This window comes from Schistocerca nitens, chromosome 7, assembly GCF_023898315.1.
Source record: "Schistocerca nitens isolate TAMUIC-IGC-003100 chromosome 7, iqSchNite1.1, whole genome shotgun sequence".
NCBI lineage: Eukaryota > Metazoa > Arthropoda > Insecta > Orthoptera > Acrididae > Schistocerca > Schistocerca nitens.
In genome coordinates this window covers 392,510,751-392,523,626 of record NC_064620.1, presented here as the reverse complement: position 1 = coordinate 392,523,626, position 12,876 = coordinate 392,510,751, and the positions used below count along the sequence as shown (strand labels likewise).

Genomic DNA, 12,876 nt, shown 5'->3' with positions numbered 1-12,876 from the left:
TCATGTCATGTTTATATTCGTATTAGTCTTATGCCTAATAGTGATACAGTCAGAAATGAAGCACGACAATTGACTAGATTTTTAAATCTATGATGACTCTAATTTCTGTGCAGAATGTAATGTACTAAAGAGGCGTCTGCAAAAATTTTCAAACGGAGAAAAATTTTCGCTAAGCTCTCGTTCAGAACATCTTCTGTCGTACGCAGTCTATTATTTGGTCCTTGTTAATCATTATCAAAGAAGGCAGCAGTGTAAGTAACAACAAATAGCAGTTTCTTGCCATTGTTTCGCTAATGAGGCAATTCAACTTTTTTTTTTATTGTAAGCACGGTAGCTCGCACAAAAGCAAGCCATGCCGCGAGTGGCGACAGTCTGAAACACTCACTATCAGAATGCGACAAACAATGCATGACACAGTACAGTAATGCATTTTCAGCTTAGAATGACGTTAACACCTATAACAAAGAGAACGGCACTTATCAGATCAAAGAAAAATAAGCAATCAATTCAAACTAGATGAAGCACGTGAAAAAGGAAGGGTACCCATATAAATACAGATGGAGGGCCTGACACATAGCAGTGGCTACCTGGTAAAGCTTAACTGCTAAGCTTACGACTAGAACCAAACTACTGTAGTTGTATCATCATTCATTCGACCTAAATTGGGTCTCATATTACAATGGACCAGCTTTGTTTCGATTTGGAGGTGCGGCCTAAAACTTTTCTCTCCCCTTGAATTTCGAGTCTAAAATTTCAGGTGCGGCTTAGATTCTGGAAATTTTTTTTCCTTTAATTTCGAGTCTCATTTTTCAGGTGCGGCTTAGATTCGAGTGCGGCTTAGATTCGAATAAATACGGTATCTCAGCAATATTTGAGAATATGTCTCTCTGTAGTACAGTGGTTAATTTATTACTTAAAAGTGAATATGAACAGTCACAATTACAGTAAACTTTTTTTTAATATGAGGTTACTGGCTTTGGGCTGTTTCAGACCATCTTCAGACCTTGCACCGTGATGGCAGACGGTGGCTGTGAACGGAGCAGGCACCATGCCTCCACAAATGCTAACAGTTAGCAGATAGTATTGGTGGAGGTGTAGCACCTGCTCCATTCACAGTGACCACCTACCATAATTGTGCAAAGTCAGAAGATGGTCTAAAATAGACCAAAACCAGTAACCTCATATTAAAAAAAAATTATTGCAGCAATCTCTGATAAAATTGTTCATATGGATACAGTAGTCTGTGAAACAGAAATTATTACATAAATATGCATTTTGAGGAAGAATTTGCGTCTATATTTGCATTTATTGCAAATGTAAATTTTTCAGCTTCCTATTTATTAGGTTGTCCATCTTTACTTTCTCCTTGTTTCAGCCTGTTGTTCAGCATTGACTTTGGTATTCTGACTTCATTTATTCTTGCGGCATGTTTCTTTCATTTGTTTCTGTATTTTACTATTCTGTCAGTTATATTTAAAATTGCTAGTATTGTTTAACTTTCTTAGGCATATGTATTTTTTATCTCCTTCTATTATCTCTATTTTATTAGCTTTTTAATTCGTCAGTATTCAACATTTACAGTCACACACAGTGGTCCCACAGCCATTATTCTTTAGAATTAATGCATTGTTTCCTATCTCTTGCTTCTATTTCCATTGTCCCATAGAAACACTGAAATTTAGGGACCTATTTGCTGAAGTCATCATTTAATGTGTTATTGAAATCTTAACATAACCATAAAACAATTTCTCAATATTTTCATTTTCTTTAATAACAACTAACTCACTTCTGTAAATGCCATAAGTATTATCTTTTTTGTAAATATATTTAATTTTGTACACATGTGCCACTATCATAAACCCCTGTTGAAGATTGCCTCTAGATTCACCTAAAATATATTTCTAGTGTGGTCAGACAGTAAAGTAGATAGAGGTTTCCAAACTAAGCTTCTTATGTATCTGAAAAGGGGAGTTTACAATCTATGTGTATTACTAGTTTTTAATTTTGGCATTGAAACATGGATTTTTTATGCTAAAACCACTCAGTATGAGAGGCTTGTTCAGTGGGCAATAGAGAGATGCATTTTGGAAATTAGTAGGAAAGGCATAAAGCAAACAGATGTATAAGGGGACAGACTGCAGTTGGAGATATAATTAAGACCAGAAAGAGAATGAAATCTGTTCAAAAAATCTGTAATAGTTTAAAAGGGCTGTTAAACTTCTCATAATCAGTCCTACTGTCCAAGGCTTTCTGAGGATTTCCAGTAGGAAAACTGCCACATGACTGCATATCAGATGTTCATGGTAAACCCAATAGTAGGGCTTTCACTTGATTCTCTCTGATCTGAAAGTTTTCACCCTTTTGGAAACTGGCCTGATCACACTGCAAAGTCCTGACTGCCACAAGATATTGGACATGTGGTCCCTCTGATGTAGTCTGTCCATCTGGGTTGGTTTAGATATGCCACTACTAGCATTACCTGTTGGCTTGCTTTGTTAGAGCACACACATAATTGCCCACTGATGTTGTCTTAGTAATTTTTGGAGTAATATTAAGACATATAACATAAAAAACAGTTTTCAGACTAGCTTGTGAAAGGTACCTATCACCGTTTAGGAGTTTACAGTAATTGTAACCTACAGTGATGACTTGGTATCCAAAATTTGACTTAAAAGTCAGTTACAGTGCAGACCACAGCCAGTATGTTGCACAGTTTGAGCTTCAGAATCTGCATTCTGTAGTACCAAGCAGTATCCTTAAGGCTATTTTTGTTTCTGATGAAAGATAATTTTTAGTATCAACAGTACCCAGGCATGAAATGTGTGCTGACTATACAGTTTTTTGACAACCTGTGCCTTAAAGTTTCAAGCATGTTTTTAATATCTTATATGTTATTACACGCCTTCAATTTGGGTCATCATTTGCAAATGCATTATGTACACTGCACTAACAAATGAATTTATAATGTTTACACAGGGCACAGGAAATGTCCAGAGACAGATCATAAATGTAATTCAACTGGACGTTGCATTCCTCTTGCTTGGGTATGTGATCATGAAGATGATTGTAAGGACCAGTCTGATGAAAGCATAGAGCAGGGTTGCTTACAGGCACCCTGTTTATCACAGGAGTTCCAGTGTCTTAATCAGCAATGTATATCCATGGTAAGTTTAATGCATCAAGGACACTAATACTGGAGACCTAATGCTTAAAACAAAAATAAGAAGAATAACTACTGTGTTAGCTGAATTATATAAAATCATATGGAAGATATCAAATATTTATAGCATTATTTGTTTTATATTACTTATCATTGACAAAATAAAAATATGATGATTATTCTCCAGTTACTAAATTAATTATTGATGCAAATGTGACAATAAATTAATGCAGTGCCCATCAAGCACTGCCAAGTGTATACGCTTCATCTCCAGAAGTCAGTACACAACTGTTTAGAAGAAGGTCAATTAAACTATATATACACATATATATTTTTACGAAATGAAACTTGACTTTTTTCTTATTACTGCCCAACATTAAATGGTATTACTACAAACAAATAAAATAGTTGGAGATTTTATTTTAATATCGCATGGTTGTCAGCTGCAGTTTGTGGCACTAGGTAGAGAGGAGAGAGAGAGTTGAATGCTCAAAAACCTGAGAATTTGGAAAAAGAGATGTATTAGAGGGGATAGGTAATAGAGTGTGAAGTTAGGAGAGAAAGGCAAATAGGAACAAGAGGCAACAGAGTCAGTACAGGAGAGAGGATCAAAAGTTGACAGCAGAAGTTTGAAACAAGAAAAGGTAACAGATCATAAAATTAAAAAAAAAAAGATATAAAGATGGGAAACAAAGAATAATTAAAACAGAATTTTCTATCTGCCATCAAGGTGAGATGAAGAACCCAAGTTCTGAAGCTGTTGTTTACTCACCCATCTCGTCCTTACAGATTCCACTACATGGAGAGACAAATGGTTTCTCTCACACTTTTGTTTGTAGTATTCTCAGAATTTTACATTTGCATGATAATATTATAGCAGAGGAGGTGAGAAATTTAAAAAGAGACAAACAGCAGGAAATGTTGAGAAATTAGTAGGCAACTTTCATATGGCAACATTTATTCTGGTTGCCCTTTTCAATGGAGTAAATCTTATCAATCATTTGGCTATAGTCTTTAGTGTTAAAGAGCTGCGCTGAAGTATGACAACAATGTCATAAAGCAATGTCTTTGTGGCTATTTGAGGAGTATGGAGTGCCACACAAGGATGTTACCAAATATATGTGGTTGACAAGAAGAATCTCAAAGTAGGTAAGTGTCATTATGGTGTAGATGCCAGATTCATCACAGAGTGGGGAGAAATGGACATCTTTCTCTTGTCCAGGTTTTTCAATTTGTTAAGTGTTAACAACCTTTTTCTCCATATCCTTGTCTCACTGCCTAGGATACCATAGTTCTAAACTCTTGCTATTTTACAGTCTACTTTGTTGTCTGTGGGACTGCAATATGCAATATTTGCCTGTTTTTTGACACTTCGTTAGTTTACTATAATTCAGCAAACTTTTATTTTGAAATTAGCACTACACATGAGCCTCATTCACCTGGCCCTTCATTAATAAGTTTTTCTGATTCATCCAATTTTTTTTCTTTCCTTTCCTGTTTTTTAACCAGAAAAGGTGCAGTATGCAGTTGGTGTGGTACAGTATGTATACAGTTGTTATTTTGGCACCACAAGCAGCATAAGGATTGCCAATCCCCCATTTCCAGCTGCCATTGTTATGGTCGGTGTAGATCTCGTCCTTACAGAGTTAAGAAACTGTACTTGTAGTAACACTGTTCACGTTTACATCGCACTTCACTTGGCGTAGACCGGGACTGTGCCCTAGGCATGCTCGATGTTGACTGAATGGGCACGGCCCGTGCTGCTGGAGTTGTTGTTGTTCTTGTTGTTACACCGGCAGAGGTCGCGTCCGAATTCTCGCGTGCCCTCTGGTGGACGGGACTCTACTTGCGGCAACTACCGTCCGTGACGCGCCGTGCTGATGTGCGCCTCCCGCGATCTTTCTGGTGGCTACTGCACTCCTCCTCCTTCGGGGGGTGAAGCCACTGTGATCCACTGCATCGGAAGGTGGAGCATCGGGCAGGAGCGATGACCTCCACATCCATTGGAAGGCCGGAGTCGAGGGGATCTGCCAATCCTCGAGCCGGAACCTTCGAATACGACTGGAAGTGACCCACACGAAGAGGCCCCCGTCGTCCCACCACCGGAGCCCGGGACAGAACGGGCGACAAGCTGTCGAACTCCGGATCCTGTGCCACCTCGGGAGGGGCAAGATCCAGTGGCGGGGAAGATCCCTTAGAAACCAACACGGGTGCCAGCAATGGGGAAGCCAGTGTCTGAGAGGTCGGAGGGTGGGTGCCCAAATGTGGACGTAGCTGATTTTGGTGACGACGTACCACCCGGTCCCCTGCCTGCCTGGTATAGAGCCGGCGGCCATTTCGGCGCAGGACCACCGCCGGTATCCAACATGGATTGCGACCAAACCCACATGCCCAGACTGACATACCCAGTGGAAAGCCAGGTACTCCGTTTTATGAAGACTGGCAAGGACAAGGCCGGAGGAGGTGCAGCAGAGTCCTAGGTTGGCACCCATGGAGGAGCTCTGCGGGGCTGCGTTCGCCCATTGGTGTGGTGCGGTATGCCGTCAGGAAAAACGTCAATGCCTCCTCCGCAGGAAATTTGTGCACATACTTTTTCATCTGCATCTTAAATGTGCGCACCATGCGCTCGGCTTCCCCATTCGATTGTGGATGGAAGGGGGGAGAGCAAACGTGCCGAATACCGAAGCGCCTACAAAAATCCTGGAAGGTCTGCGAAATAAACTGCGGTCCATTGTCCGAGACCAGGGTGATTGGCAGACCTTCCTCAGAAAAGATTTTTGCTAGTGCCTGGATTGCAACTTCTGAAGTGGTTGAGGAGCAGCGAACCACATATGGGAATCGGGAATAAGCATCAATGACAATGAGCCAAAAGCCATTGAGAAACGGGCCCGCAAAATCGATGTGAACACGTTCCCATGCTTGGGTTGCCGGCGGCCAGGAAGAGAACGCTGCCCTGGGAGATGCCTGTTGGCTCGCACACTGGGAACAGGCGGCCACCAAGTGCTTAATTTCTCTGTCAATACCAGGCCAGTACACATGTGTTTGCGAGCCAAGGTTTTAGTACGGGAAACACCCCAGTGCCCCGCATGTAATAACGTGAGGACCTCCCTTCGTAAACTGGCAGGAACAACCACGTGAGGAGCTGTATCATCAGTAGCCAGAAGGAGAACTCCTTCCAAGACCGAGAGGCGGTCTCGTAGAATAAAATAATTACGAAGAGGGTCTGAGGCCTGGCCGGGAGGGCGGGATGACCACCCCTGCTGAATGAGGTGAACTACTTGCCGGTGAACCGGGTCAGCTGCCGTTTCCCTGGCGACTCTAGAACTAGTGATCGGGAAGCCATCAACCACTTGGTGGGATGCCACATCCAAATGAAAACACATAATCTCTTCTCGATCGAACTTAGGATCCGGGCCCACCTGAAGATGGGAAAGAGCGTTGGCATTGGCATGCTGTCCGGTAGGGCAAAAATGAATGTCATAATGGTACTTAGAGAGGAACAAGACCCAGCGCTGTCGTCTGTGGGCCGTCCTATCCGGAATCTTAGAGGTGGGGCCAAATAACGATATTAACGACTTATGGTCAGTGATTAACTGAAACTTCATGCCATACAAGAAAGGGTGAAACTTGGTAACAGCGTAGACAATGGCCAAAGCCTCTTTTTCCACCTGGGAGTAATGGGCCTGCGCGGGACTAAGAGTTTTAGACGCAAACGCCAGTGGTTGCTCAGAACCATCTGCATTGCGATGGGCCAGGACCGCTCCCACCCCATACTGCGAAGCATCTGTAGCCAGGACCAACGGCTTACGGGGGTCAAAAGTAGCCAAACAAGGCGCTGACGTGAGGAGGCCCTTCAACGAGTTGAACGCTCGCTCGCATGCAGGTGACCAATCAAAAGGAACACCCTTGCGCAGAAGGCAGTACAAGGGGTGGGCTATGGTGGAAGCCCTGGGAATGAACCAGTGGTAATAGGCTATCTTGCCTAAAAAAGCTTGTAACTCTTTCAGCAAAGCGGGCCGAGGAAGGTCGACGATACCTTGGACCCAACTTCCTAGTGGCTGGATGCCATGCTGAGAGATGGTGTAGCCCACATACTCAATGGACGGTTGGAAGAAGTTTGGCTTATGCAGGTTGCAACGCAAGCCCACAGACCAGAATTTGAGAAAGAGGGTGCGAAGGTTGTGCAAGTGTTCCTTCGTGCTGTGGCCTGTGACAATTATGTTATCTAGGTAATTAATACAATGAGGGATTGTCGACGTGACATGCTCAAGATAACGCTGGAATATCGCCGGGGCACTGGATATTCCGAAGGCCATCCGCTGATATTGGTAAAGGCCAAACGGGGTGTTGACGACCGCCAGCCGTTTGGAGTCCTCATCAAACGGTATCTGATGATAAGCCTCCGAAAGATCGATTTTCGAAAAATATTGGCCTCCCGCCACGGCGAAGAACAATTCATCAGCACGAGGCAAAGGATAGGTGTCCACCACCAATTGGGAATTAATGGTGGCCTTGAAATCGCCACAAAGACGTAATTTTCCCAAGGGCTTCCTTACAATAACGAGGGGCGAAGCCCACTCACTAGAAGAAATGCGAAGAACGACCCCTAGGGCTGTCAGCCGGTCTAGCTCTTCCTTTACCTGAGGGCAGAGAGCCAAGGGGATCTGCCTTGCGCGTAGAAAACACGGGCGAGCCGACGCCTTCAACGTTAAGTGAGCTTCAAAATCTGAAACACGCCCCAGGCCCTCCTCAAAGATATCTGGGAAGTCTGAGATCAAAGATTCCAATGAGTGATAGGGAACGTCTACGGAGACCAACTGTATGGTGTCTGTGATAGAAAAACCGAAAGCTTGAAAGGCATCCAGGCCAAAAAGGTTAGCAGAGCTCACGTCACTGACAACAATAAAAGTAATAGGCCGAGTAAGTCACGTCGGTAGTGAATTGACCCAGTAGGGGAATGAACTGTTTACCATAACCGCGTAGACGCCGGTAAACTGGCGCCAACGGGGGCGATCCAAGGTCGGAATAAGTTTGTGCATTCAACAACGAAACTGCCGCGCCCGTATCTACTTGCAGTTGTAACCGGCGCGACAGAACCGACACCTCGATAAAGAGATTGCGTGCCGATGCGTCGGGAGCCTGGCCCGATGAAACTTCCTCAATGTCAACGTCCATGTCCTCTGTACCTGCTTCCTTCGATTCGTTTGAGGCTGAGCGGCTAACTTTAGCAATGTGACCTTTTTTATTACATTTGCGACAAACGGCCCAACGCTGGGGGCACTCTGACCGATCATGATGTATATAGCACGACGCACAGGACGGCAACAGGGGCCGGCGGCCGGAATTCTGTTTACGCCCCGTGCGGGAGCGGCCGTAACGGCCGGATTGTACGGCTCGCACGTCGTCCACCCCAGACGCAGTGGACGCGGCCGCACCGCCCTGAACCGCCGCGACGTTGTACCACGCTTCCAGCTGTTGACCTGCGGCGTGAGAGACTTCATACAATTGAGCAATGGACAGGTCTTCCTCGAGGGAAGGGTCTTCTAACTGCAGGGCCCGTTGCCGGACCTCCCTATCAGGGGCCGAACGAACAATGACGTCGCGTACCATAACGTGGGCATACGACTCTCGCGACTGCTCCGTGACAAAATGACACTTGCGACTAAGACCGTGCAGGGTAGTGGCCCACGCCCGGTAAGACTGATGGGGCTGTTTCTTGCATTGATAGAACTCGACCCTAGCCACCACAACATGCGTGCGGCGGCGATAATATGAAGACAGCAATGAACACAGTGCATCAAAAGACAAGGACGAGGGTTCCTGCAACGGCACTAGCTGCCGCAAAACTTAATACAGCGTGGGAGATATCCAAGACAAGAAGAGAGCACGACATACCTCCGCATCGGCAACATGAAACGCCTGGAAATGCTGCCGAAGGCAATGTTATATGCGTCCCAATCCTCCGCCGTCTCGTCATACGGGGGAAAGGGAGGAGGGAACGGCGCTGGAGCAGACTGCGTGGAGAGCAACGCCGGAAGCACTTGTATCATGGTGGCGATGAGCTCCGTCTGCTGCTCAACCAAAACCCGCACTAAATCCTCCATGCCGTGGAGAAGCTGCGAAACCGGAACAACAACGCAACACGCGAAAGAACGACCCTACTCGTCGCCAATTGTATAGTAACACTGTTCACGTTTACGTCGCACTTCACTTGGCGCAGACCGGGACTGTGCCCTAGGCATGCTCGATGTTAACTGACTGGGCATGGCCCGTGCTGCCTGAGTTGTTGTTGTTGTTGTTGTTACGCCGGCAGAGGTCGCGTCCGAATTCTCGCGTGCCCTCTGGTGGACGGGACTCTACTTGCGGCAACTACTGTCCGTGTCGCGCCGTGCTTATGTGCGCCTCCCGCGATCTTTCTGGTGGCTACTGCAGTACTACTTGTGTTCTTGTGTTCTTGTGTTTTGAGTATGCATGTGTGAAATAGTTTCGAAGTGAAAGAAAGTGGTTTCTTCGATGACCAAAAAGTTGGAAATACTAAATGCAATAGACAAGGTAGAAATGCTGAAAAACACAGCTGCAGCATATGGTGTAGGGGCAGCAGCTGTGTCAGACAGGAAGAAGAACCGAAAAGAAATTGAACACTTCTGTTTTTAAACTGTGACTGAAGACTATTTGCAGAACCACGGTATAATGAAGAAAGCAACAATGAAACATTGGATGGAGCATTATTTGTTTGGTTCAGTGAGAAAAGAGAGCATGCAGAGGCAATGGCTCAGCTGGAAAACCTAATGGTTTATGTAGAATGTCAGCCAGAAACAACTCCTGCTGAACTGGTGTTAGTGAGGTATCTACACAATAATGCTGCCCTCAAATGCCACCCATTTTTGAAACAAAAGAAACATACACTATTTAGACTAAAGTATATATAAGTGCCAAAAAGTTTTTCTTATTAATGTCAAAATAAAAGGTTTGTATGTTCTAGTACATATTAGAATCATTAGATTTAGTAGAATATATCTAGATTATCTGGGTTTTTGATAATCTGGATGACATCCCATCCCACCTGGTTCAGATAAACAAGATTTTTGTGCATTTATTTTTCTGCTATTAAGTTAAGATTCTGTTAATTTATATTATTGGTCCTCTTTTGTACAGATTTTTTACTGTGATGGTGATGATGACTGTGGAGATGGCAGTGACGAACATGAGCACTGTTTAAAAACTTGCTTGAATAATGAGTTTCGCTGTGACAATGGTAACTGTATTCTTTCAACGTGGGCCTGCAATGGTGCAGATGACTGTGGAGATAATTCAGACGAGACAGAAAAGGCATGCTGTAAGATATTCAACTGTTTAAATAGTCTTTTGTTTTTCTCCTCTGACTTAAGTTGTGTAATTTTCATCCAGTTATCACAATTTTTTTTTCTTACAGCAAATGAAACAGAAATATCATGTAAGGATCATGGATTATTCTCATGTACAAATGGCATCTGTGTGAATGAATCCTTGCTGTGTGACGGCCAGGACAACTGTGGAGATTATAGTGATGAAGAGATGTGCAGTAAGTTCAGAAAATTACAGCTAAATTCCTTGTTTGATTCACTTAATCTGTTTTGTGATGTGTATTACATTATTAACCCAAAGAAAGTAATTGGCAGTAATGACCAATTGTACTAAAACAAAATTCTCCATGTATTGTTTTTGTAGATTTCATTTCTGATTCTGTCTCTACTAATTTTATGTCTTTTCGCTAATAGCTTATAAAAGAAACACCACTGTTCATGCCACCATGTCAAACACAACAAACATTGGTAGAAGTTTAAAGGTTTTACAAGTATGAACATTACTTGTAATTTTAATAATATGAAAGAAAGATTTCTAAGGAAGCCTTGTGATGACAATGTACATGTGTTTTCTTTGCTACCATCAGCAAAGTTACAGGGAGAGAAAAGGAACTGGAATTTAAAATTTGTTTTCAAATGGACTGGCTCTTGTATTCTTAGTGTTATACATCTTCCCTGGCCCCCAGAATATTGGTGGATGTTCATTTATATTCCTTATGTTCAGCTTTCTGATCTTTCCCTGTTGTAAATAGAGCACAAAACAAACTCAGTTGTCGAATGCATTCCAGTCATGATTACTCTCTGTGTACTTATATTCTTGTTATCATTCCATGACCCAATAAACTTAGTTATGTAAGATTGTGAAGGCTCTAAATGAAGATTGTATCTAGTTTTTCCTCTCAATCTTTTGTGCATGGAATATGATATTTAACAATAACAATATGACAACAGGTATTCATCGTCCTACTTGTGACACAGTTATGTATAAAAATGGGTTTCTTAGATGTAGAAGTAAGCTTATTTCTTTTAGTACCATAAAATGAGAATGGATGTGGTGTCATTAATGAAGATTTTTCTTTTATTCTTTTACAGATATCAATGAGTGTGCCAATTCTAAAGTTTGCATGCATGATTGTGTTGATCTTAAAGTTGGCTATGCATGTACTTGTCGCCCAGGCTTCAGAGTAAATCAAAAAGATTGGCACCTCTGTGCAGATGTTGATGAATGTGCAGATCGTCCTTGTAGTCAGATATGCCGTAACACAATGGGCTCGTATATCTGTTCCTGTGCTGATGGTTACATATTACGCAGTGATAAACACTCTTGCAAAGCCAATACTAGTAAGTAACTTACATTTAAGGCTAACAAAAACCATGATTCAAAACAACTATAAGTTTAAAAATGCTAACAGTTTAATGACACTTTAATGTTCTGTGCTGAACTGGAACTCAGATGTATGCATTTACAGTACAGTGCTCTTCCATACTTTTATCTGTCATGAATTTTCAGTGCTAAAATCCTCATTTATATAATAGCACTTAACATTTTGTTATTAAGTAAAATTATTGATTAAAAATTTAATTTTTTATTGTCTGCTGTCAAGGAACAAAGTGAAGAAATATATACAAGACGAAAGTTGTAGGTTGTTACCCAGTACACTTACCATCCAGGACATTATGACCACTTACTCACTATCTGTATAAACTCGTCCAGGCAATGGTAGCATAATCTAGTGAGGAATGACTGTTTGTCAGACAAGCACGTGGAGCATGTAATATTAGTGAGTGTGCTGTGCATGTGCAGAATGGGGAACGAACTCCGTCTATCTAAGTTTGACCAAGTGCAGATTGTGATGGCCCAAAGGCTCAGTGTAAGCATTTCAGAAACTGCACAACCTGTTGGGTGTTCAAGGAGTGCTGTGGTGAGTGTCCTCAACACATGGCAAACCAAGATGAAACCACGTCTACATCTACATCTACATCCATACTCCTCAAGCCACCTGACGGTGTGTGGCGGAGGGTACCTTGGGTGCTAAAATCCTCATTTATATAATAGCACTTAAAATTTTGTTATTAAGTAAATTTATTGATTAAAAATTTAGCATGTCCAGATGTTGTGGAGCTGGGCGGCCATCCCTCATTACATATTTCATATGTTGTAAGCTGGACAGTCTGGTAAAATAGAACAGGTCGCAAACTGTGGCAGAACTAACCTCAAACTTTAATGCTAGTCAGAATACAAGTGATGTGATTGAACGTGACGTCAGAGCTCATCACCCCGTCTCTGAATTTACGGGAATTAGGTGACTTGTGTGTGCAGATGTGGTGCCAACTCCCTCCAGTGACCTACCAAGGCCTCTTTGCTTCCATGCC

The 12,876-nt window shown here is 42.8% G+C and overlaps 1 protein-coding gene across 1 annotated transcript in view; it reads left to right on the top strand.

Annotated features, from left to right (window-relative positions):
• Positions 1-12,876, top strand: part of LOC126195380 (low-density lipoprotein receptor-related protein 1) — an 818,691-nt gene that overhangs the window by 684,824 nt on the left and 120,991 nt on the right. The window contains exons 46-49 of the mRNA XM_049933960.1: positions 2,977-3,164; positions 10,316-10,496; positions 10,593-10,721; positions 11,596-11,844. Of these exons, the coding sequence (XP_049789917.1) occupies positions 2,977-3,164; positions 10,316-10,496; positions 10,593-10,721; positions 11,596-11,844 (747 nt within the window). The remainder of the gene's footprint in view (positions 1-2,976; positions 3,165-10,315; positions 10,497-10,592; positions 10,722-11,595; positions 11,845-12,876) is intronic.